The sequence below is a fragment of the Lissotriton vulgaris genome, chromosome 6, assembly GCF_964263255.1.
Source record: "Lissotriton vulgaris chromosome 6, aLisVul1.2, whole genome shotgun sequence".
Taxonomy (NCBI): domain Eukaryota; kingdom Metazoa; phylum Chordata; class Amphibia; order Caudata; family Salamandridae; genus Lissotriton; species Lissotriton vulgaris.
Genome location: NC_141694.1, coordinates 477573211 through 477599172, shown reverse-complemented (window position 1 = coordinate 477599172; position 25962 = coordinate 477573211). Strand labels below are relative to the sequence as shown.

The 25962-nt window shown below is 47.7% G+C and overlaps 1 protein-coding gene across 2 annotated transcripts in view; it reads left to right on the top strand.

Moving 5' to 3' along the window:
* LMBRD1 (LMBR1 domain containing 1) overlaps window positions 1-25962 on the top strand; it is a 686985-nt gene that overhangs the window by 212304 nt on the left and 448719 nt on the right. For both annotated transcript variants that reach the window (XM_086926465.1, XM_086926466.1), the window contains 2 exons: window positions 2338-2405; window positions 20995-21083. In XM_086926465.1, the coding sequence (XP_086782591.1) occupies window positions 2338-2405; window positions 20995-21083 (157 nt within the window). The remainder of the gene's footprint in view (window positions 1-2337; window positions 2406-20994; window positions 21084-25962) is intronic.

Below are 25962 nucleotides of genomic sequence, written 5' to 3'. Positions count from 1 at the left end.
AGAGCCGGGCTGCGCGAGTCCGCAAGGCCACACCTCTGTCCTACGCTGCACGAATCAAACCCAACCCCACATCAGTACCCTCCTCAGAACAATTTGGGGACCTGTGGAAGAACAGAAGTGGACTGAACCTGCTGTCTGCGACTTCAGACGAGCATAGAAGACTATCCTACTCTCCCTCATGCACCCAGGTCAAAGATATGGGCTTCAAGGGTTATAAGCTGATCTTTCAACAAGTTACAGGGACACAACAACAACAAGCCACAAGAGGCCTTTACCTGCAACTGGTCAACTGACCAGTTCCAACTGAACCTGCCGTACACCCTGTTGCTGGCTTCTGGTGAAGTGATTCGTGATTCGTGAGCCCCTAAGTACTCCTCCCAGGTCTTGGATACTTGACTTGTGTCAAAGTGTACTCTTCCTATATTCTCCTGAAACCTGGGACTTAGAAACCTTTTGGCTGCCAGAAACGGAAGAGGACTGTGACCAACCTGCCAAGCCGATCCGACAAAGGAGAGTTGCCACTGGGCCAAAAATTCAGGTTGCTCCCCCTTGAAGCATTTCCACAGCAGCAAATTAGAGTCAGCAGGACCTTAGCAGAGAAGGTATCTGGCCTGGTGGAATATTCTTAGTATTTGGCTACAGCTGCACTGGAAGAATGAGAGCTCCAGAAAAAGTGACTAAATCACCAGGCGAAGGCACCAAAAGCACCTGTTTGGCGAGGCACCTACATCGGGTGCAAAACTCACATTTCTCCTGCTCAGAGCTTTCCCGTCAAAGGTTTCACCTAGACCTCGTTCAACAGCTGTCTGACATTGTGGAGCCCTCTTTGGCAACTGCATGCTGCCTTGCCCTGCTGAGGAATTTTGGCTTCCATTTCCAAGACTAAGACTGAAGGGAAATCCTTTGACTGGTTTGAACCTGGTTTCTGTAACCAGCCATGCTCCATCACTGTCTGCCTTCACTTGTGCCTAGGTGCCAGTCAAGCGTGACCCGATAAATGCAGTTGGCGCTTAGAGCTTTCTATTGAAAAATTTGACAACTTTAGTTTCCCTTATTGGATTTTTGTTGTTTTGGTGCCATTTTATTTATGAACACTTACAATATTTTTCAAAAATGGTTCGGGGTTTTTATTACTGTCTGGTACTGCATAACTACTGTACACATTGTGTTGAAGTTAAACCTCTCTGCTCTGTGCCATAACTACCTGGGGGTTGAGCTGAGGTTTATTTACTGACTTTAGTGGTTTATTCTGACACATTTGGTGGTTATTACTTAAGGTGGGTACTCACCCCCATCAACTAACACTCCAATGTTTACAGTGGGCAATATACAGGGTGCAAGTGTGCTTTTCTGTGCATTATGGAAGCGGACTGTGGGCACAACTTTGAATGATACACTTTCAATGTAGACAGATGAGAAAAACTGTGTATTCATTTTCCCTCATTTGTATGGAGGGCATTCCTATTTCCCAGCCATGCGTCTTCATGATAGAACATTGCCCTTGCATGAACCAACCACAAGTTAGGTACAGAATTTTCAGGCCACAACATAGCCCCACTACACTTTGTATTTCTCTGGATCTTTTGAGTGGGGCAAGATCAGTTCTGCTGACTCTCTAAGGCCTAACCGAATGGGAATTAATTTCATTTCAGTGGTATTTGGTTTCATGGCAGTGCAGTACTGGCCTTTGCCAAGTCTCAGGTCAAGCTAGGGATACAGTCACACAAAACTAGCTCGGATCAGACAGCAGTGCTATGTTCCAGTGAACCTTTGCACCTGTACAGTGCAGGAGGCCTTTTGCAAAGGTACTTGCAATTAAACTTGGTGTGGGGTCTATTAGGCCCCCCTAAAAAGAACAGGGAAGCCCATCTTCCAGAACATTTAATGAGATTGCTGCTGTGTGTGCATCTGCACAGTAGATCATGCTTCAATCTCATACCTATACCCGAGTCTAATATGGTTTGGCCTCTGCTTTCTTAGAGAGGATCCTTTTCTGTTATTGAGTCTAAATACTTTCCAGTAGAGTAACTCAATAAAGTAGTGCAGAGATGAGACTAGGTTGAGAGACACCCAATATTGTTAATTCAGTTGGGAACCTCACTGTATTCCTAAATGAGCTCAGTTTTTTCGCCTTAAGGTTCAATGTGTTATTATGGGTTAGTTGGGCTGTGACTTGCTCTGCTGTCAAATCTATTATTATTGTGCATGTCTAACTCTCTACTTGCTATCATTGTAAAAATTGAATTTTTATTAATGAGAATGTACCTAAAGCTTGTTTGCAATAATTGCTTCGGAGAAAAACATTCTATTGACCTTTTTCTTTATTTCTCCAAACAGCAAATTAAAAATGCATTAAAGTACACATTTGGATTCATGGTGGTTTGTTCGGGTCTTCTTGTGATTGGGTAAGTATATATAGACCTTATTAAAGTTTTTGTCAGTGAAACTCTCCAGAAAGATGTTCTGCTAGGAAAAACACTTAGTAGAGACTCAAGTGGAATGAAGGGTAAGAGAAAGGCACAAAAGCCTGACATTGGCATGGACAGGTGTGCATGCATAACCCTTGAGGTCTTTATCAGCACATCAAGCAAAAGGAGGCACAAGTTTGTGAGTCATGTACATATTACTCAAAAAACATGTAAGTGATAGAGATTTCTGCTGACAGATTCTTTACTTTAGAATATTCCCCAGGTGTTAACTGGATCTGGGAATTTTCAAGCAGTACCTCTGCACACCAGTAGGAGGTGGTGATCAGCTATGCTTCGTCTTTATGTGTGCTGGCTGTGACATGTGGGGTACCTATATAGTCACCGCCCCCAGTTCGGTGACATCAGTTCTTTTTTTTCGGCACCATCAGCGTAGGTCCAGAGAGAGCTACCGCAGTCCAATTTGTGGACTATATTTTTTTTATGTCTTTTGACCTTTTGCTCCCAGTGTGAATATAAGGATATACCTTAAAAGCCTGTAAGGTTTCAACCCTGTGGTTCTTGTCACATACAGATGTCTGTGACAGACCTCCACCTGATTTGCCGCTGATGCTTGGATCCAAGCCATGACTCCAAGGCCTGACCTGACTGTCGTGCAATGAATCCCAATGCGGTTCAGGAGCGTTCTCTGAAGCGTTTGGTAGCCTAGCAACAGTGGACTTTGCGACACTCCAGGGAGGATGAGTGTAGGAAGGGGGAGGCTCTAACCGGCGCAGTGCAACACTAGCGACAAGCAGGGACTCTCTCTTCCTCGTCAGGGCTGAGGGTTACCTTCCAGACAACCTCTGCTTACCCTCTAGGTAGTGTGGCTTAAGCAGTCGTAGGCTAATCTTTGGGGCACATAGGGTTAAACACTTGCAATAGTACACCTTTACAACCAACCCACCACACAACGAGACCAGACTGTATTCTGTAAAAATATATATCTTTATATAGATTTTAAGCAGGCTTGTGAATACAGTCAACGTACTTTATGATAACGGTTGCAAGTTTACTCAGTTCAGGTTACCACAGTTCTTATGCAGTTCTCTTGAGGCCCGTAGGCCGGTGTTAACCAAAGTTCTTGTGGAGCCGGCGGCTTCCAGGGGATCTGTCCCACGTCGCGTTGCCTTCCCGGGGTCGCTGATCGTTGCGGCTCTTCAGCCGAGCAGGTCACTGGTCATCCGGGGCAGCGGTGTTCTGTGGCGGCAGGGTCCTCTCCTTGTCGTTCGCTCCGACCCTGGAGGCGGCGGCTATGCGGCGGTGGCAAGTGGCAGTACGGTCCCCAAGTGCAGGACGTACCCAGCCAAGTGCCGGTGCAGCTGTGGGCTCACAGCTGGGCTGTCGGGCGGGCTACCGACCTTGCGGATTCTCACAGGGCAACTGTCCGTCTTTGCAGGTGAGTGGCTGCTCGTTATGCAGTCACCTCGAGAGCTCGGACCGGACGGGTCCTCCTTCGCTTTGCTCTCGGGCTCCCGGTGCAGTTGCGGTCACGGTGTTCGGGCCAGCGGCGGCTGGTCCTTACTTTGCTCTCGCTTTTGCTTTGGGCCCCGGTCACGGTGGTCAGGTGGATGTCGTTGCCTTGGAGGAGATTCCTCCGTCGGTGCTGCGGCGATGGTCAGCACCCGCAGTCGCTTTCTTCCAGGGGGGTAGCGTCCACTGGTCCTGGGACGCTGGTCAGGGGGCAAGTTCAGTTGCAAGCCCTTGGAGATCTCTTTAGCAGAGTTTGGCACAAAGTAAAGCAAAAGTCTTTTCGTAGTCTTTTCTTCTTCCTCTCCTTCAGCAGCAAGGCACCAGACACAGGCAAGAGTCAGCACCCTTCCTTGTCTCTCACGGTCCTTCTCGTAGGGCAGAGTCCTTCTGTGGCCCAAACCGGATCTAATTTTCAAGGAGCAGGGCTCCTTCTTTTATAGGCCAATTCTTTTGTTCTCGCAGGCCAGGGGGGCCTTTGCATAGCCACTCTCAGTCCTTGAGTACCCCGGTGGGTGTACTCCGGCTTCTGCTTTCAGTGTGAGGGGCAGGCGCATCAGACGCCCCACAGGAGGTGGAGCCAGCATTGTCCGGACAGGGGTGGCCAGAGTACCTTGTTGATGGGGGCTGCGCCCTTCCTGGGCCAGGCGTCGGCAGACTCATCCGCCGCTCCCCAGGAGGGTGGAGCCAGCATTGTGGTGGTCGAGCACAGCTACAGTTCGAGTCAAGAGGCACTCCTACCTCCCACTAAGGTGTAATCTGCGCATTCACCACCTGTCATCCCTCCAGCCCTGTCACTCACACATCCCAGACAGTCAGATACACATACCAGCAGAGGCGGGCCGAAATGGTTAAGCAAGCAAATGCTAACTTTCTAAAAGTATTTACAAAAAGGGGGTGGTGATGAACAGAGTGTCTGAGTTAAACAGACCACTCTTACCCAGTCCAAAGATCAGGACTTGATCCATCACCGTTATTTATCTCACTGCCCCATCCCAGCTCAGAACCTGGCTATATGCAAATCAGTCTGTCCCTGGCCCAGTGCATCATGGGAACAGGGCAGACTAAACTACCAAGCCAATTCTTCACCAGAAAGGAGACAAGCTACCGGGGACCGGTTTCTGGCATTTCAGCCTTCTTCGGCCCGGCTTGCTTGAATCCTGATGGAGCAGTGAGAAAGGGACTCATGTCTGAGTATACCCTGCCACACCTATAGTGGCCAAAAACGATTTACAAAAAGGGGGTGGTGATGAACAGAGTGTCTGAGTTAAACAGACCACTCTTACCCAGTCCAAAGATCAGGGCTTGATCCATCACCGTTATTTATCTCACTGCCCCATCCCAGCTCAGCACCTGGCTATATGCAAATCAGTCTGTCCCTGGCCCAGTGCATCATGGGAACAGGGCAGACTAAACTACCAAGCCAATTCTTCACCAGAAAGGAGACAAGCTACCGGGGACCGGTTTCTGGCATTTCAGCCTTCTTCGGCCCGGCTTGCTTGAATCCTGATGGAGCAGTGAGAAAGGGACTCATGTCTGAGTATACCCTGCCACACCTATAGTGGCCAAAAACGATTTACAAAAAGGGGGTGGTGATGAACAGAGTGTCTGAGTTAAACAGACCACTCTTACCCAGTCCAAAGATCAGGGCTTGATCCATCACCGTTATTTATCTCACTGCCCCATCCCAGCTCAGAACCTGGCTATATGCAAATCAGTCTGTCCCTGGCCCAGTGCATCATGGGAACAGGGCAGACTAAACTACCAAGCCAATTCTTCACCAGAAAGGAGACAAGCTACCGGGGACCGGTTTCTGGCATTTCAGCCCTCTTCGGCCCGGCTTGCTTGAATCCTGATGGAGCAGTGAGAAAGGGACTCATGTCTGAGTATACCCTGCCACACCTATAGTGGCCAAAAACGATTTACAAAAAGGGGGTGGTGATGAACAGAGTGTCTGAGTTAAACAGACCACTCTTACCCAGTCCAAAGATCAGGGCTTGATCCATCACCGTTATTTATCTCACTGCCCCATCCCAGCTCAGAACCTGGCTATATGCAAATCAGTCTGTCCCTGGCCCAGTGCATCATGGGAACAGGGCAGACTAAACTACCAAGCCAATTCTTCACCAGAAAGGAGACAAGCTACCGGGGACCGGTTTCTGGCATTTCAGCCTTCTTCGGCCCGGCTTGCTTGAATCCTGATGGAGCAGTGAGAAAGGGACTCATGTCTGAGTATACCCTGCCACACCTATAGTGGCCAAAAACGATTTACAAAAAGGGGGTGGTGATGAACAGAGTGTCTGTTTAATTCAGAGACTCTGTCCCTCACCACCCCTTGTTGTAAATATTTTTGTCCACCCTAAGCGTGGAAGGGTATACTCAGATGTGAGTCCCTTGCTCATTGCACCATCAGGATTCAAGCAAGCCGGGCCGAAGACGGCTGAAATGCCAGAAACCGGTCCCCGGTAGCTTGTTTCCTTCCCAGTGTAAGAATTGGCTTTTGTAGTTTGGTTTGCCCTGTTCCCATCATGCACTGGGACAGGAACAGACTAATTTGCATACAGCCAGGTTCTGAAACTGGGATGGTGCAGTGAGCTAAAAAACGGTGTTGGATCTAGCCCTGATCTCTTGACTGGGTGAGAGTATTCTGTTTAATTCAGAGACTCTGTCCCTCACCACCCCTTGTTGTAAATATTTTTGTCCACCCTAAGCGTGGAAGGGTATACTCAGATGTGAGTCCCTTGCTCATTGCACCATCAGGATTCAAGCAAGCCGGGCCGAAGACGGCTGAAATGCCAGAAACCGGTCCCCGGTAGCTTGTTTCCTTCCCAGTGTAAGAATTGGCTTTTGTAGTTTGGTTTGCCCTGTTCCCATCATGCACTGGGACAGGAACAGACTAATTTGCATACAGCCAGGTTCTGAAACTGGGATGGTGCAGTGAGCTAAAAAACGGTGTTGGATCTAGCCCTGATCTCTTGACTGGGTGAGAGTATTCTGTTTAATTCAGAGACTCTGTCCCTCACCACCCCTTGTTGTAAACTTTCTAAAAGTAGCATTTGCAAACCCAGGATACTAAAATAAACTTGACTACAAGAAATATTTTATCATCCTGAGTTCAGGCATACTAAACATGACTCGCTACCATGCTCCTTGAGCCTGCGAGGATTATAGGGTGTAATAATTCTCGCAGCTCAGTCTGGCCTAATGGAGCAGGTAGCCTTCAATAGTGAAATACGGTCTTGGTTGTAAGTCACTACTAGGACAGTCCACGCACATCAGGGCTTGTCCTACCTTACACCTACAACGCACCCTGCCCGCAGGCCTACAATAGGGGTGACTAATATGTAGTCAAGGGAAGGGTCGGGGCTGGCAAGTGGGGACACTTGCCCAGCTAGCGTGACAGTACGAGACCGCACGCGGGTTCTGCGGTCGCAGTTCCCAGACACATCTTTACGGCTGCTTCGGTGGGTGGCGCAACCAGCGCTGCAGGCCCACCAGCAGTATTGGCATCTACAAGCCCCGGCACTCTCTAGTGCACGTTACTAGGGACTAACAGTAAATCCAAAGAACCAATCATGGATACCAATTGCATGTACAATTTACAGTAGGGAGCACTTGCACTGCGGCACGGATCAGCCGTGGCGCAGTGCCCTGAGTATCGGAAAACCAGCAAAACATCGGAGGCACATCCGCAAAAAGTGGAAGGGAGACTCACGCCAAGGTGCCAGGTCTAACATGTGTCCCCTCCAGCTGAAATGTGGGGGGAACTACCCTTCCCCAGGGAGTTCCACATCACTAAGGCGGAAAAATCTGGACAGACCGTCAGCGTTGGCGTGATCGGTGCCAGGGCGGTGTTCCACCGTAAAGTCCATACTCTGTAGAGAAATGGACCACCTCAACAGTTTCGGGTTCTCACCCCTCATCTGCATCAACCATCTGAGGGGCCTGTGGTCCGTCTGAACTCGGAAGTGAGACCCAAACAAGTAGGGTCTTAGCTTCTTCAGCGCCCAGACCACAGCAAATGCTTCACGCTCTATTGCACTCCACCTACTTTCCCGTGGAAGTAACCTCCTATATGGAGGCTACGGGTTGGTCAAAGCCCTCCTCAGTCATCTGTGAAAGAACAGCCCCTACACCATGCTCTGAAGCGTCTGTTTGCACTATGAATTCCTTGGAAAAATCAGGAGCCAGGAGCACGGGCGCCGTGCACATGGCAGTCTTCAGGGTGTCAAAAGCCTTCTGACAGGTGTCAGTCCAAATCACATTCCTGGGCTGCTTCTTCGAAGTCAGCTCTGTCAAGGGGGTCACGATCGTGCCATAGCCCTTGACAAACCTCCTGTAATACCCAGTGAGCCCCAGGAAGGCTCTCACTGCAGTCTGGGTCTTGGGGGGTTCCCAAGCCAGGATGGTTTCGATCTTGGGCTGCAAGGGGGCTACCTTGCCACTCCCAACTTGGTGTCCCAAGTACACCACTGAACCCTGCCCAATCTGGCACTTGCTTGCCTTGATTGTGAGGCCTGCTCTGCGCAGGGCCATCAACACTTCCCAGAGGTGTCGCAGGTGTTCGGGCCAGGTGCCGCTGAACACCGCGATGTCATCCAGGTAGGCGGCACTGAACTCGTCCAGTCCAGCCAACACCTGGTTGACCAATCTCTGAAAGGTGGCAGGGGCATTCTTCATTCCAAATGGCATAACCCGGAACTGGAAATGCCCATCTGGTGTAGAGAATGCCGACCTCTCCTTTGCCCCATCGGTCAAGGCGATCTGCCAGTACCCAGACGTTAAATCAAACGTGCTGAGGAACCGGGCAGCCCCTAGCCGATCAATGAGCTCGTCAGCTCTGGGGATGGGGTGCGCGTCAGTCTTCGTGACTGAATTGAGTCCTCTGTAGTCCACACAGAACCGGAGTTCGGGTGTGGCTCCCGGCGCAGCAGCCTTCGGAACCAAGACCACGGGGCTGGACCAAGGACTGCTGGAAGACTCAACCACCCCGAGGGCAAGCATCTTGGAGACCTCCTCCTTGATGCAGGCCCGGACCCTGTCAGTCACCCTGTAAGCCTTGTGCTTCACAGGTAAGCTGTCTCCAGTGTCCACATCATGGACGCACCAATCTGTGACACTCGGAACCAGGGAAAACAGGTCTGGAAACTGCCCCAGCAACTGGCGGCAGTCCTCCTGTTGTCCGGCGGTCAGGGTGGGTGAGAGGTTAACTCCATCCACTGACCCATCCTTCTCACAGGCCACCAAGAGGTCAGGAAGAGGCTCCGACTCCTCCTCCATTCCGTCATCGGTTGCCAACAACATGCCCACTTCGGACCTTCGCAAGTGGGGCTTGAGGCGGTTGACATGTAGGACCCGCAAAGGGTTCCTGGGCGTCTTCATGTCCACCAAGTATGTCACGGGGCTCTTGCGCTCCACAACCTCAAATGGGCCTGTCCACTTATCTTGAAGGGCACAGGGCTCCACTGGGGCCAGGACATACACCTCTTGTCCAGGCTGAAGCTCGACCAGAGTGGCATTCTGATCGTACCACCGCTTCATCTCCTCCTGGCTCGCTTCCAGATTTGCCTCGGCAAGTTGTCTGAAGCGTCTGGTCTGGTTTCTGAAGGCCAGCATGTAGCTATATACATTCTGGGGAGGTTTCCTGGGAGATTGCTCCCAGCCTTCCTTTACCAAACTCAGTGGTCCTCTCACGGGGTGACCGTACAGCAGTTCAAAGGGGCTGAACCCTAGGGACTTCTGTGGCACCTCGCGATAGGCAAAGAGTAGGCATGGTAAGAGGACGTCCCACTTACGCCTCATCGGACCTTCCAGGCCCATGATCATGCCTTTTAGGGTTCGGTTGAATCTTTCAACCAACCCGTTACCTTGGGGATGGTAGGGTGTGGTGAATTTATACGTTACGCCACACTCCTGCCAAAGGGACTTCATATACTTCGATATGAAATTGGTCCCCCTGTCGCTCACCACCTCTAGAGGGAATCCTACTCGAGAGAAAATTCCCATCAGTGCACGCCCCACCACGGGAGCCGTCACTGTCCTCAGAGGGATGGCTTCAGGGTACCGGGTGGCATGGTCCACCAAGACCAGGATGAACCTGTTGCCCATGGCTGTCTTGGGGTCCAGAGGCCCAACGATGTCACTACCCACTCGCTGGAATGGCGTACCGACCACAGGGAAGGGTTGGAGGGGAGCCTTGTTCTTCCCTCCCGTCTTCCCACTTGCCTGGCAAGTCGGACAGGTTCTGCAATACGCATCTGAACTCTTATGCATTTGGGGCCAGTAAAAGTGGGTGACAAGCCTGTCATAGGTCTTGTCCATCCCCAAATGTCCTGCTAAAGGCACATCATGAGCCAGACCCAGTAGGAAGGCTCTGAACTTCTGGGGTACCACCAGCACACGGGCTGACCCAGGTTCAGCAGCCTTAGGCTCCGAATACAGGAGGTCGTTCTCCCAGTACACGTAATGTGTTTTGGCCTGAACACCATTGGCCTGGTCTGCAGCCTGCTGCCGCATCCCCACGAGAGAAGGGCATTCTTTCTGCTCCTTGCAGAATTCCTCCCTGGAGGGTCCTCCTTCTTGCTGCCAATGGGTCAGCTCAGGCAGGTCCCCCAGTTCGGCGATCTGTTCCCCTGTAGGCTCCAGGGCATCCCCCTCAAGGTCTGCTTCATCCTGGACCGTGGGAACTTCAGGAGCCGGTTTCCCGCGCCCCCTGCGCCTTCTCCCTAAGGCCGGTTCCTGGGCCTCTCCTTCAGGCCCCAGGACCTCTCGATCACCCCTACTGGCTGCCATTGACCGGGTGGTCACGCACGCCCAGTCAGGCAGACCCACCATCCGCAGGTGAGTCGTCTTCTCCACCTTTTCCCAAGGGGAGTGCTCCAAGTCATTCCCTAGCAAACAGTCAACAGGCATGGTTTGTCTCACACAGACCTGCAGTGTACCAGAGACCCCCCCCCACTCGAAGGGAACTTGAGCCATCGGACACTGACTCTCTGAATTATCAGCGTTGATAACCCTACAGTAGGCATGGGGTACAACCTGCTCTTGAGACACCAGGTGCTGCCTCACTGCAGTCACACTGGCTCCTGTGTCTCTAAGAGCCTCAGCTTCCTTACCATTGATGATCACCACCTGCCCATATTTCTTAGTGTTAGAGGGCAGGTAGTTTGTAGGGATCATCTCACTATCTCCTAGTGAGACTAGGGTCATGTGAACGGGATCTCCACCCCCCGGGACCATCATTTCTTCTCCCAGGTGAACGCTAGTCACTTGTCGGGCGGAGCACCAGTGGGTGCGGGTTTTCCAAACAGGCGACACTTGGGGTCACTGGATATGTGCCCAGGCTCGCCACATTTGAAACAATTGAAGGGCCCCTTTGGAACAGGTTTACCTGTCGGGGCCCCATTCTGCTTCGGAGGTGGGGGAGGCTGAGAACCCTGCTGCGGGCTCCCCTGGGAACTACTTTGGGGGCCTTTTTGGAACCCTTTCTGTTTTCCCCCCTTGTCCCCCCCACTCTTCTGCTGGGGACCCTGCCCACTCTTGGCGGAGTCTCCCACGGGACCCTTGTGGACCCTGGTGCTGAGCCAGCGGTCCGCCTCCTCAGCAAGCTTCCTCGGGTTGGACAGCTTGCTATCGATCAGGTGTTGGCGTAACTCAGGAAAACAGTGATCAGACAAGTGCTCCCATGCAATTAAATCAAAGAGACCTTGAAAATCATTAACTTTGTTACCTTTCACCCAACCATCCAGTGCTCTGCAAAAGTAAGTCACATACTCCACATACGTATTCCCAGGCCGCTTAGTACACCCCCTAAACTTCTGTCTATACATTTCAGGGGTAAGCCCGTACCTGTTCATTAAAGCTTCTTTCATGTGGGCATAGGATCTCTGATTTTCAACGGGCAAATCTAGCAAGGTATCTCTCCCTTCGCTAAGGAACCTTCCCCACAACCCCGCTCCCCAATCCTTGTCAGGGACCCGGTGGGAGGACATGGCTACCTCGTATGCCCTAAACCACTGTCCTATGTCATCCCCCTTAAAGAACTCCTTAACTACGTCCTTCGGGATGTGCACTCTTGACTCTACCTGCACTGGCGATGCGCTGCCACCAGAGGGAGGACGATCCAAGTCTCTCTCCTTGAGACTTATCTCCCTCATTTTTACTTCATAATCCATCTGATGCTTTCGCTCTTCCAGCGCCATTCTTTTCGTTTCAAGCTCCAGCTGGATTTTCAATTCTGCCAGCTTTCTTTCGTGATTCCTCGTTTCCTTCCTGTCCGCCAGCTCCTCTGGCGACAGGCCTTTACCAAAGCTGTGCTCGCTGTCTCGCCTCTCGAGGTCAATCAGATCCCCAAGTGCGTTCTGCTCCTCCGTTGCGTTCTGCTCGGCGAGGGCGTCTTGATCCTCTGGGGTCTTTCGGGACTCTATCCAGGCTTTCAGGGCCTTGGAGAGCTGTGTCTTGTTTTTGCAGCCAGCGTGCGGGACCTTGAGTTTCTTGCAAAAGAACTTCAGTTCGTCCCTGGAATATTTATCCACTTTGGCGGGGTCCCACTCCACCTCCAACACCTCGGAGGTCGTGGACTCTGCTCCATCCAGGCTCTTCGTGCCCGGCATGGTTTTCGCACTCGGAATCTTCTTTCGGCAAAATTCAAAAAGCAAAGTCTGTGGCTAAGTAACTGGACCGTAATCCTTGTGTAGTGGTCAGAAGCTCAGGTATAGATATTGCAAGTGTAAATTCGAAATCCTCACCGCTGCGTCCAATGTAGGAAGGGGGAGGCTCTAACCGGCGCAGTGCAACACTAGCGACAAGCAGGGACTCTCTCTTCCTCGTCAGGGCTGAGGGTTACCTTCCAGACAACCTCTGCTTACCCTCTAGGTAGTGTGGCTTAAGCAGTCGTAGGCTAATCTTTGGGGCACATAGGGTTAAACACTTGCAATAGTACACCTTTACAACCAACCCACCACACAACGAGACCAGACTGTATTCTGTAAAAATATATATCTTTATATAGATTTTAAGCAGGCTTGTGAATACAGTCAACGTACTTTATGATAACGGTTGCAAGTTTACTCAGTTCAGGTTACCACAGTTCTTATGCAGTTCTCTTGAGGCCCGTAGGCCGGTGTTAACCAAAGTTCTTGTGGAGCCGGTGGCTTCCAGGGGATCTGTCCCACGTCGCGTTGCCTTCCCGGGGTCGCTGATCGTTGCGGCTCTTCAGCCGAGCAGGTCACTGGTCATCCGGGGCAGCGGTGTTCTGTGGCGGCAGGGTCCTCTCCTTGTCGTCCGCTCCGACCCTGGAGGCGGCGGCTATGCGGCGGTGGCAAGTGGCAGTACGGTCCCCAAGTGCAGGACGTACCCAGCCAAGTGCCGGTGCAGCTGTGGGCTCACAGCTGGGCTGTCGGGCGGGCTACCGACCTTGCGGATTCTCACAGGGCAACTGTCCGTCTTTGCAGGTGAGTTGCTGCTCGTTATGCAGTCACCTCGAGAGCTCGGACCGGACGGGTCCTCCTTCGCTTTGCTCTCGGGCTCCCGGTGCAGTTGCGGTCACGGTGTTCGGGCCAGCGGCGGCTGGTCCTTACTTTGCTCTCGCTTTTGCTTTGGGCCCCGGTCACGGTGGTCAGGTGGATGTCGTTGCCTTGGAGGAGATTCCTCCGTCGGTGCTGCGGCGATGGTCAGCACCCGCAGTCGCTTTCTTCCAAGGGGGTAGCGTCCACTGGTCCTGGGACGCTGGTCAGGGGGCAAGTTCAGTTGCAAGCCTTTGGAGATCTCTTTAGCAGAGTTTGGCACAAAGTAAAGCAAAAGTCTTTTCGTAGTCTTTTCTTCTTCCTCTCCTTCAGCAGCAAGGCACCAGACACAGGCAAGAGTCAGCACCCTTCCTTGTCTCTCACGGTCCTTCTCGTAGGGCAGAGTCCTTCTGTGGCCCAAACCGGATCTAATTTTCAAGGAGCAGGGCTCCTTCTTTTATAGGCCAATTCTTTTGTTCTCGCAGGCCAGGATGGCCTTTGCATAGCCACTCTCAGTCCTTGAGTACCCCGGTGGGTGTACTCCGGCTTCTGCGTTCAGTGTGAGGGGCAGGCGCATCAGACGCCCCACAGGAGGTGGAGCCAGCATTGTCCGGACAGGGGTGGCCAGAGTACCTTGTTGATGGGGGCTGCGCCCTTCCTGGGCCAGGCGTCGGCAGAGTCATCCGCCGCTCCCCAGGAGGGTGGAGCCAGCATTGTGGTGGTCGAGCACAGCTACAGTTCGAGTCAAGAGGCACTCCTACCTCCCACTAAGGTGTAATCTGCGCATTCACCACCTGTCATCCCTCCAGCCCTGTCACTCACACATCCCAGACAGTCAGATACACATACCAGCAGAGGCGGGCCGAAATGGTTAAGCAAGCAAATGCTAACTTTCTAAAAGTAGCATTTGCAAACCCAGGATACTTAAACAAACTTGACTACAAGAAATATTTTATCATCCTGAGTTCAGGCATACTAAACATGACTCGCTACCATGCTCCTTGAGCCTGCGAGGATTATAGGGTGTAATAATTCTCGCAGCTCAGTCTGGCCTAATGGAGCAGGTAGCCTTCAATAATGAAATACGGTCTTGGTTGTAAGTCACTACTAGGACAGTCCACGCACATCAGGGCTTGTCCTACCTTACACCTACAACGCACCCTGCCCGCAGGCCTACCATAGGGGTGACTAATATGTAGTCAAGGGAAGGGTCGGGGCTGGCAAGTGGGGACACTTGCCCAGCTAGCGTGACAGTACGAGACCGCACGCGGGTTCTGCGGTCGCAGTTCCCAGACACATCTTTACGGCTGCTTCGGTGGGTGGCGCAACCAGCGCTGCAGGCCCACCTGCAGTATTGGCATCTACAAGCCCCGGCACTCTCTAGTGCACGTTACTAGGGACTAACAGTAAATCCAAAGAACCAATCATGGATACCAATTGCATGTACAATTTACAGTAGGGAGCACTTGCACTGCGGCACGGATCAGCCGTGGCGCAGTGCCCTGAGTATCGGAAAACCAGCAAAACATCGGAGGCACATCCGCAAAAAGTGGAAGAGAGACTCACGCCAAGGTGCCAGGTCTAACAATGAGACCATGATTAGCCCTTATACCGACCTGGATGCCTTCAAATGTTGGAAGTAGGCACAAAGTAAGTTTAGCAGGAACCATGAATAAAGAGAGAACCTTGCTTTTATCTAACCAGTGGAGCCGAAGGAACTGGGAGAGAAGGAAAATTATAAATTGGTTGAACAGGAAAATGGGTGAGTAACTGAGTGTCAAACATAACAGTCATACAACTAAAAAAATCGTTGCTAAGTAGCTTCCTACACGAGAAGAGGGTTTTAAACACTCAACCTGTTAAACTGTCAGTATCTAGAATCGCATTAGCACTCTAGTGTATTGCCCCAAACCTCCACATCCCAATCATTAAAGGATTCCAATTCTTTCCCCTGCCACATCTGGCGGAGTGTGTATATTTTAGTAAGTAAGAGGTGCATAGTAGTCTGCTGCCTCTTATGTAGTTAATTTTTTCCCATTACTTCTGATAGTAGGGGAGCAAATACTAAAAAATGTGTGCTGGACTAATATGTAATTTGAGATGTCCTCAGTGATAGCATGAGTGATCTCGCTGACCATGTCATGAGTGATGTAATATGTGAAGTCATCAGCAGTGCATTGCAAGGGCGTGAGTTATAGTTAGCTCAGCTAACTATAACAGCTGCATTTCTCTGGTTTTGTACAAGTGAAATGTCAGCCTAACTATAACGTCCCTAAAACCTGTGGTTTTTCCTGTGATTTTCTAAGGTTTTTTTAAATGCTAATTCCTCACTATGCCTACATAGGTTAGACATGTACAGAAAGAGGAAAAAAAGGCACAGAAAGAAGCAAGAGAAGCACAGAAAGATGCAAGAGAGGTGCAGAAAGAGTAACACATGTGTCGAAAGACGGAAGAAAAGTGCAGAAAGGCAAGAGAAGTGCCGAAAGAACCAACAGAGAACAGAGAGCCAGGTCATCGTCTGTAAGATAGATGTCATCAACATATGATAATGCCTCGTCATCATAAGTTTGTAGTAACTCTGTTACCCTCACTGAGAATGACCCAGGGTTATTCTAGAATCCCTGTGGGAGTCGACAAAATTGAAGCTGGGTCCCCATTATTGAGAAAGCGGTCAAATATCTACTTTCAGGTGCAATGTTTTGACAAAAGAAACCCTGTGGTTTAAATTTTTTACGCACAATGTTATTCATTAATGCTGTACTATGTGCATTTTGCACTGCAAATGTTTTACAGCAAGAGTTTAGGTGTCTTTAATCCAAAATTAGACAATATGTTTTGTCTGGCTTGGAGACAGGAAACAAAGGATTGTTCATTAATGAGGTGCATGTTTCAGTCACCCCTTGGTATTCAAGTTGATCTAAGATCTCCCTTAACTGTTTTTTATCTTCTTGCTTAAGTGGATACTGCCTTTGTGCAGTTGGTTGATTTTTTTAACTGGACTTTATGGTGAGGTGAGTCCTCATCCCATCCTACATGATTTTTGTATAATGCTGGGGCTTGGGCAACTGCCCATTTCCTGGCATAATTACATTTTAAATGTACTGGAACATGGTTGGAGAAGGCTGGCATAATGATGTCTTCGCCATGTAGGCACTCTCTGACAAATTCTGGTAACCAGTCCTTTTCTGCTAGAAGTATGTCATAACCTTTTGAAAGTCGCTCCCAAAAGAGTGCTTTTCCTTTTCTTGGTATGTCTCCCTCCATCCGGAGTGTTATTTCATATAACCTATGTGGAGAACTAATCCTAGTATTTGCAGTCTCAACTTGAATGTCTTCATTCAAGTCCACTGTCTCCAGAAGATCCTTCAGGTTCTGGCGAGCTATTGTTACTTCTGCTGCGCTGTCCAGCATTGTCTGTGCCCATTCTCCGTTCTTGAGTTGTGTTCTCAATATTCTCGACATGTCTGATCTTCAGACCTGCTACCACCTTCTTGGAGAATTGAGGTTTTTTTTTTCTGAACGTGTTGATAGTCTTTGGACTTCACGCGTTCTTCTTTGTTGTCTGACCGTCCTCTTCTTTCGGATGTCTGTGACGATATCTGAAAGGAATGAGAGGAACATGTATCAGTATCTTGATACCTGTCAAGTTTTCTCAAATTATCTCTATTCCTGAAGTTGTACCTCCTTTACGTGAGCTCCTTTTAAGGAGACCTTTCCCTCGGGAATGAGAACGCTTCTCTTTGGAATGCTGTTTGCTATTATCCCACTTCTTTTTAGAAGAGGTAGGATTGTGTTTAAAATAGTCCTTCTCAGGACTTTCAGACAGTTGTGGTTTAACTGGTTTCCCACCCAAACTGTTTCTGCCTAATTCTTCGTAGGATTTTTCAATTATTCTGGCTACATCTTGTGGTTGTTCTGTTACATCAAATTCCTTATTTTTTGGCATATCGCCACTGATGCTGCTTCTCCTTTAATATTAGATAATAGTATTGTTGAGACCTGGTCGAAATTTTTCAGTAATTTCATACCAATATTTAGAGTAGGTTCCGCTACGTATTCATTTTGAATCTGTTTCAGAACATCAGGTATTACCGCCATAAACGGAACACCATGTGTTTTAGTGTAGATTGCAGCAAAGACCATGCCCCAAGTGGTGCAGTCTTCCAGATGTGGTGTGATCCCGATCGGTTAACAGATTGTTAGAATTCTGCTTTTCTCATAAGGGCTAGTATTAGGAAATACTTCTTCGGTCTGAGTTTTTTTTTTAGCTATCCAGAATGTAATTTGTTCACGTTTTGTGGGCATTTTACCCATGACTGAGTGTAAAGTCTGTGGAGTGATTTTTAATGTATTCCCCTGGTGAGAGATTTGTTGTGGAATAACTAATGGTGATTGGACTGTGAAAGTCTGCATGACATATTGGACCAATTGTCTATAGATTTTGATTAACTCTTTGAGATGAGCAAGTAATTCATCATTTGACATCTCTTCAATGTTAGGATGAGGTGTGTAACCTGCTAAACCCGGCCATGTTGCTCCTGGTCTACCTAGTGGACCGAGCCTGGTAATGTGATTTTAAATGTTTTAGGGCGCCTTTAAACCAGAGCTCATGCTCCTGGTATGTTAGTGGGATTTCAATATCCTTGAAAAGAATATATTCCTCTGGTTGATCAGCTTCTTTGTAAAAGTGAAACATTTTAGTTACTGGAGGGGATTCAGGCTATACTATCCATGAGTAGAATACATTTGTCTGGTGAGATTCATGTGCCTCTATCACAAGAACTGCTCTACCACCTCTTGGTATAAGGTCAAGTTTTATAAGTTTTAGAGTGATGGATCTCCTTAAAGTAAGAGGGATGACTATTGCAACCTTATCGGTTTTTTGGAAACCTGTAAAATCAAAAGCTGCTTCGACTGGATCAGCCGCAGCTCGACCGGTTCAGGTGTTAGTCTCATTATTAGACATTGTTTAATGAAAAATGCAGAGCAAGTTTCAAGGGAACAAAGATGAGGTGCACAACATTTTGGAACACTGTCCTTCAACGTTGAACAAACCAAACAGCTAATACATAGGATTTTCGTCTTACTGAGCTATGGCTGATATTATCCCTTACCCACTCCAGACGTCTTATGGAGTATTATGAGTAGAGGGTCTCTGAGAAAAGCACGACTGAGTTACTTCAGTCTCTAGCGTTAAATTAGTGCCTTACCAAACCATTGGGCTCCATGTAGTGTAGTTCCAATATCCCTGATAGGCTCTGCATATTGGAATAATATACTCTATAGTTTTGACATAGGACTGAGGTCAGTATGTCTCTATTGAGTACATTAAACTTAATTATTTGTGTGTGCCAGCTAACTCAGAGGTCACTAGAAACTTCTCGAATAAACAAGAAGGGATTAGTTTCTGACAACCGCATCAACATGACAACTTTGTTTCCCTTGGAATCGGAACAGTCTCAGAATCGTGGAAACAATAGATGACAGTTTCACGCATTCAATCGTGCATGCTTCGTTTCTACCGAGTTGTACAGAAATAGACGGCGTTTCAATAAAAAGGGTTTATTGAACAGTCTTATTTCTCATGCAAGAGATATGAACTGCTACAATCGTAAGACAGAATGCGAAGTATAATATGTACAGCGTTAGCAGTAAGATAAAATAATACTGTAATAGCATGATTTGTAACTATGACATGTATTCATAAAAATACCTACATAAATAACACAGGCTAAAATGTCAATACTCATCTGGAGCTTCTAGCTAGTTCTACCCCAGTGTACCTAACCTAAGTGTAGTACGAGGTGAGAAGTAGGTGCTGTTTTTCTATAGTCTAGTTTAGCTATAGGTTGGATTGGTGTTGCCAAGCTTTGCCAAAAGTCCCTCTAGGTTGGAGTTTTCTCCATACCTTAAAATGAGAGAGGTTGGAATCTCTTTCCGGGTCTCGATCTCTAACACATCGCAAGGGGAGTCAGAAACACTGGAGCTGGATTCTCGGCGAGGAGGATTACAGCGCCTGGTCAGTGCATCAGGAGGGGACTAGACTTCCTTCCGAACTTGCTGTGGCAAGCTGTGTAAGTATGCAGCCGAGCTGTGCCGTGGGTTTCCATGGTAAGTGAAGGTATATTTATGCCTTGAAGTTGTTTAGGAATGGCAGTACTGACGTAAATGTCGGGCAGAGGAACGTCATGAATGAACCCCTAAGGAATAGATGTTCATGCATAATAAATGAGTTCTTGGAGAAATCAATAACCAAGCAAAGGGAAGGCCTAAAGGCTTAAGAGTCTGGTTTTCCAAGAACTCGTGACGTGGATGAAAGGATGTAGGTGACCATGCCTGTATTTGGTTTGCATGGGTAATGCCTAAATAAGGGCTGGGTTTCTATGCCTAAATAAGGGCAATGGGAATTGTGCCTCCATAAGGGCATACATTGGGAAACCTATATACTGTATCTAAATCGACACACAACGCTCCACCCCCTAGCACAGGAGATGAAAAGCTTTAAGATCACTCTGGGTTATCAAGATAAAGGTTCTCTCGGCTGAAACTGTGTCATTATCTGACCCTGCATCCCCTTTTACTTGAAGCCTCCTGCTTAATGGCGATAATTTGTCTAGTTTCTAATCTTTATTTTAAAGTTGTCTCCACGCGCTGCGAAATCCTGGAGAACATATAGGCATTTACCTGATCCTAACGCTCAGTACTAAGAAACTGGTACTACAGGGCAGAAGGGTCGCCTGGGGGAAATATGCATGGTCCTTACTCAAGACCGTGGTTCAGGAGTGTCGCTTTCACTTTCGCGACGCAAGTGTGAAAATGTGACTTTCTTTCACAAATGGTGTCTCCCTCATTGAGCGCGGGATGAGTGGAGCGCAGCTAAAGTCAACATCCCTGTTGTGGGCTTTTCTCGCATCCTCTATTCCATTGGACTCGTTATTTTTCTAAACTGGTGAGGTGTCCTTTTGTAGAGTCTTCACTGTGTTACTGTGTGTGTTTGTACAAATGATATACACATTGCCTCTGAGATAGCCCTGACTGCTCGTGCCACGCTACAGAGGGAGTGAGCAGGGGTTAAAGCTGTGTAATCCCCTTAACCTGACTAGAGTGAGGGTCCCTACTTGGACAGGGTGCAAACCACTGCCAACTAGAGACATCATTTCTAACCGGAACTTTGGGTAGTGCTTTGTACCAAAAAAGGGCGGTGCGCCCTGGAATCTAAAAATAATGCATACTCTTAAGAGCCAAGTAAGTTTCCCACTGAATACTGCTTTTAAACATAAGCTGGCTTAATCCCTTCCATGCACACTCACTTGATCTGCAAAATAATCACAATTTAGGAGGCAATTTTTAAATTACAGTAAATAAATTACTTATGTAATTGCTTCAGGTTTGTTCGTTTTTAATTAAATTATAGGCATGGACATTTTCATTTTACGTGCAATGTTAAGCTTTTATTTGAAACCAAGGACTAGTGAAATTATTATGTTTACTGCCAATGTTTTAGAAGTTATGTAAATAAAAATCTAATCTTACAAATACTGTCTCCTTTGTTATAGTGCATTTGTCCCATTAGATATTCCCAAAAATGTAAATGCTACGGAATGGGAGAAAATGAAGCATGTATTTCAGGAACTTGGAAGTAGTCGTAAGTTTTGCCATACTTCTCATGCTACTGCTAGTAAAATCTGTTGCTTTTCCTTCATGGGTCATTGCCAATACTGGATTTTTTGTTTCACATGTTATTGAAATTCCATTGTTGTGACTCCAAAGACTGTTAAAATTCAGTATGTAACATTTGAGCTTCCATTGATGATGATCTTGTGTGCTGTCTGTGCCAGAAATTGTATTTCTCTTGCCATTTGTCTTGTATCTGGCATAATCTATAATTCTTGTTTGTTGTTTTTACGGTGATTCTTTATCCAGGAGACTAACACAAAGTCGCCTCATTAAAAAAATGAAAAAGTATTATTTAAAAAAGAAAAAATGTTCTGGAGAATTCAGATGTTCACTGAGAATATGCTACTGTTTATTTGTTTTGAGAAAAAACAATGCTAGATACATAGGACTGCAGGTTAGTAACTTTTAAATGAATCTTAACTACTGTAGTTTAGTCTATTCATGGAAACTCTTGATGGCTTCTTGGTCTTACCAAAATCAAGATACACAAGTCTGCTGATGACTCACTACTTTAATAGTGAGAATGTGCTAGGTAGGACCTTGATTGGCTGAAAAGATGGGCTTGTTCTCATCCTAGCTTTGATGGTGTCTTTCTTACTCACATTGAATCACAAAAGACAGATTTGACCTTCTTTGCAGAATGCCAAACTTGTCTTAAGCTGGAAATAGTCCCTCCAAGTTGAAGCTGAACGATTTCGCAGCTAATCTTCCTGAAACTGCAAAATTACATTACGTCATTGGCAGTGATCTCTTCTTCAGAACTTACTGTGCCTAGAAAAACAAGACTACCTGGTGCCAGTTATCCCTCAAGCACAGAATGCAACCTACATGTCTTAAAGAAGTAGACTTGAGATTGTGTTCATGCGTCAGTTGTTGCATATTAGGTGGTGTAACAGCCAACCTGCTGTGCTGTCGCAATTCATCTCATTACTCTGAAGGGCATTTTGCTTACTACTGATCCAAATACCTGAGGACTAAAGAGGTATGACCAAATCAATCACACCCTGATCGACCTAGACTGAGTGCTGCTGCAGGCCAGCCACATCTTTTCCTGCTACTTTCCCTGCAATACATTCAAATAACAGAATCTGTTACCATCTCCTTTGAGGTATCAGTAACATTTCAGTGGCCGCAACTGTGCTCAGTAACCATTGATACATCTCATTGCAAAACTCCCCCTCCTATCTGGAATTCAGAATTTGTCTTTATACTCGTTTTGTGATTTGCAAAGGGAAAGCTAGCTCAGTTGGACAGCTTCGCATTTGGAAATCATGTCAGTGGCCTCGGAGGAAGCAGACAGTGGTTCTCAGGATCACAGTCTCTCCCCCCCCCAGTGTTTTCCCAAACTGGACTTTCTTTTTAAAGCAGCACTGGATACTTTAAGAAACATGAGCTTTTAAAAAGAATCCCTTTTGGGAATTCAAACACATGTATGGTAGTCTGATGTTTCTTGCAAGCTCACTATCCCTGAGTTTGTAGTTAGTCACAGGGGGCAGCCTGCCTAATTAATATTCATTAAGCATGTCGTCGTGTGACACCCTGCAACTGGAGATTTTGTGATACGAGCTATTAGAACATTGGTTGCATCGCAATATTTGTCTGGATCGCAAAAAGTAATTGGACAATTTACAACCGCTTTTTGTGACCATTCTGTTCATACATTTGGTCCAATATTTTGAATTCTCATCTCCTATTCTATTTCACTCACAGATGTTCTTCTAAGCCTAATTTGCTTCCATTTTATCTTGTTAATAGTTTATTCTTTGCATTGGGTGTGAAGAATTTGGCATTTGTGCCATGCTTTTGTCTCAAGTTCCCCAGTGTTAGACTTGGCATTTTTGGCGTAGTTTCCCCTGACTTTTTGCCTCTACCTCCTGTATTTTTGATGCTGTGCTGGATTTCCTTTTTTGCTGGCTTAGATGCTTAGGCCACTTTGCCACTGCTGATCAGTGTCAAAGTGCAAGTGCTCCCTTTACACATTGTTATTGCAATTGGTTATCCATGATTGACAACTTTGATTTACTGGTAAGTCCTAAGTAAAGTGCACTGTGTGTGTCAGTGCCTGTAAATCAAATGCTACTAGTGGGCCTGTAGCACTGATTGTGCCTCCCACCTAAGTAGCCCTGTAAATGTTTCTCAGACCTGCCACTGCAGTGTCTGCACGCAGTTTTACTGCCATGTCGACCTGGAAAGTGCACCCACTTGCCAGGACCTAACATCTATTTTCTTACTTATCAGACACCCCTCAGGTAGGCCCAAGGTGCCCCCATGGGCAGGGTGCAGTGTATGTGATAGGTAGGACATGTACTGGTGTGTGCGATATGTCCTGATAAGAAATACTGCCTATTTCGTTTTTCACTATTGAAAGCTATCTGCTCCATAGAATAGCATGGGAGATAATCTTAGAAGTATAACTTTCCATTGGGACAAGATAGAGGATTACAGTTTAGGCTCTCTGATCTCAGAATTTAATAACACATCTTTTAGTAAAGATGGTTTTTAGATTGTTTGTTTGAAAATGCCACTTTTGGAAAGTAGGTAATTTCTTGTTTAACCATTCTGTGTGCCTCTACCTGTTTGTGGATTGACTGTCTGGTTTCGGAGTTTCAGGGGCGGGGATGTGCATTCACTGTAGATGGCTACTGGGGGGGTTGAGGTGTGCCTGGTCCTTCCTGGATGACTCAGAGCTGAGCTGAGTAGACCTTGGCTGCATTTAGAGTAGTGGGAGAATAGGGCCCATCTCCCTTGCACAGTGCTGCCTCCACCCCCTGTGGTCATACTGCACCAATGAGGACAGAACTGGTTTGGACTGGGCTCAGAGACCATGGCCCAAAAAAGAAGAAAGACAAAATGGGGTATAAGTAGTGGACCTTAAACCCTAGAACTTTAGATCACTTCTGGAATCAAGTGGAACCTCTGCCAAGGAGAAGAGCTGGAGAGCTGTGAGGAGGATTACTGCCCCTTTGCTGTGTGTGTTTTGCTGCGTTGGCCTGCAGTTGCTGCTTCTGCCAGGGAGAGAAAAAAGGACTGGACTCTGCTGTGTATCCTGCTTGTGAAGTATCTCCAAGGGCTTACGTGGCTTACCTCCTATTAAGAAGTCTTGGCGACACAAATTGCTTCATGCAACTGGGCTGGTGCTGCTGGACTCGGCCATCTGTGAGTCCTACCCTTGCCTGAGGTGACGCCGGGTGATAGGAAGCCTCTCCGAGTCCTGCCTAACACCAATGGCAGATGACGCAAAGCTTCACTGAGTTCTGCCAGACACCTGCCAGACTCTTGGAATCGGATGCCGGGAACGCGAAGCCTTGTAAGTCCCACCAGGTGATGTGAAGCCTCCCCACGCAGCCCCCAGCACGGACTCTGGACGGCGAGAAGCCTCGTGACGCATCACTCCCAGTGTGTCACACATCATACCTGTGCGCCAAATTTTTCCACGTATCATCCGCAGACCAGCGTTGTCTAGGATTTCAATGTCTCACTTACCCCTACAGTCCGGATTCAGCACTTCTCCTTTGTGCAGCAGAACTGTTGCCTCCCCAAGGACTCAGGAACTGACACATGGCTCTGTTTTCCAATGCTTCTCTTCGCTGCGGCTGTTTGGCCTTGTGAACGCTGACTTTGTACTTTGGTGTAAAATCACACATCCGTAGTTTTCTTTGGACTCAGTAGCTTGAAATCTTTTATAGTCATATTTTTAATTGTGCATGTTTGATTTTTCTTGTTTTGGTCTTGTTTGGATTAGAGAACAATACTTTATTTTTCTAAACTGGTGTCCATTTGCGGTGTTTTTACTGTGTTACTGTGTTTTTGGATTATAAATACATTACGCATTGCCTTTGGGATGAGGCTGTCTGCTTGTGCCAAGCTACCAAGGGGGTGAGCAGGGGTTATACAAAGTGTGTATCCCCCTTACCCTGACTAGAAGCAAGGATCCTTACTTGGACAAAGGTACATACCTCTGCCAACTAGAGACCCCCATTTCTAACATTAGTGGTCAGCGGTGAGGATTGAACTTGTATATGTATTTGACCCACAGTGATTGGAGTACATCACTAGTTTAATACAGACCACTACGCAACCACATACTGTGTTTTTGTTTCTATTTTTTGATTGACCCTTGAAGTATCCAAACACTGTGTCTCTAAATGATAAACCAGCAGAAGATGTTGCAGATTGGAAGTTTGATATTGGAATGTTGCTTACATACAAAGTGGATCAACCCAGACAATTTTTCAAAAGCTTTGGATGCCCCATGACGAGCGCCTTTAGGGAAGAGGAGCTGCAGAAGGCCTTGAGTGTCTGGTGGGAGGCCAGAGAAGCTGGAGAGACAGGAGATGCAGTTGTGGATGTGGATTTGCTAGGAAGGGGTTTTGTGTCCCAAAATTTGCATGAGCGAAGAGCAGCTTAAGTGGCTGGCAGCAGTGTGTCTTACAGAAATTACTCTCCAGAGGAAATGGAGGAGAGGCAAAGGGTTAGAAATCACGAATTGGAAATGCCGAAGTGCCAGAAAGGGCTAACTGGAAATGAAACGAGGCAAGGAATCTACCATTGCCTTGGAAGAAAGGAAGTTCCTTTAGCACACAAATTGAGCATGCGAGAACTGGACATCAAGTCCAAACAGGCAGAGTCCAGTGCAAATGGTGGCAGCATACAGCCAGTGCAGTCTGGGTGTATTGTCTACACGCCCAAAGATCTAGTGCAGAATGTCCACAAGGGGAAGAATATTTATGCATGGTTTGCATCTTATGAGGCAGCACTGCATATAAATGAAGTCCCTGAGAAACATTGGGGGGGCGGGCCTGTGGAAAAACTTTTAGTCCAGTGGGAAGAACACCCTGACACCTTTG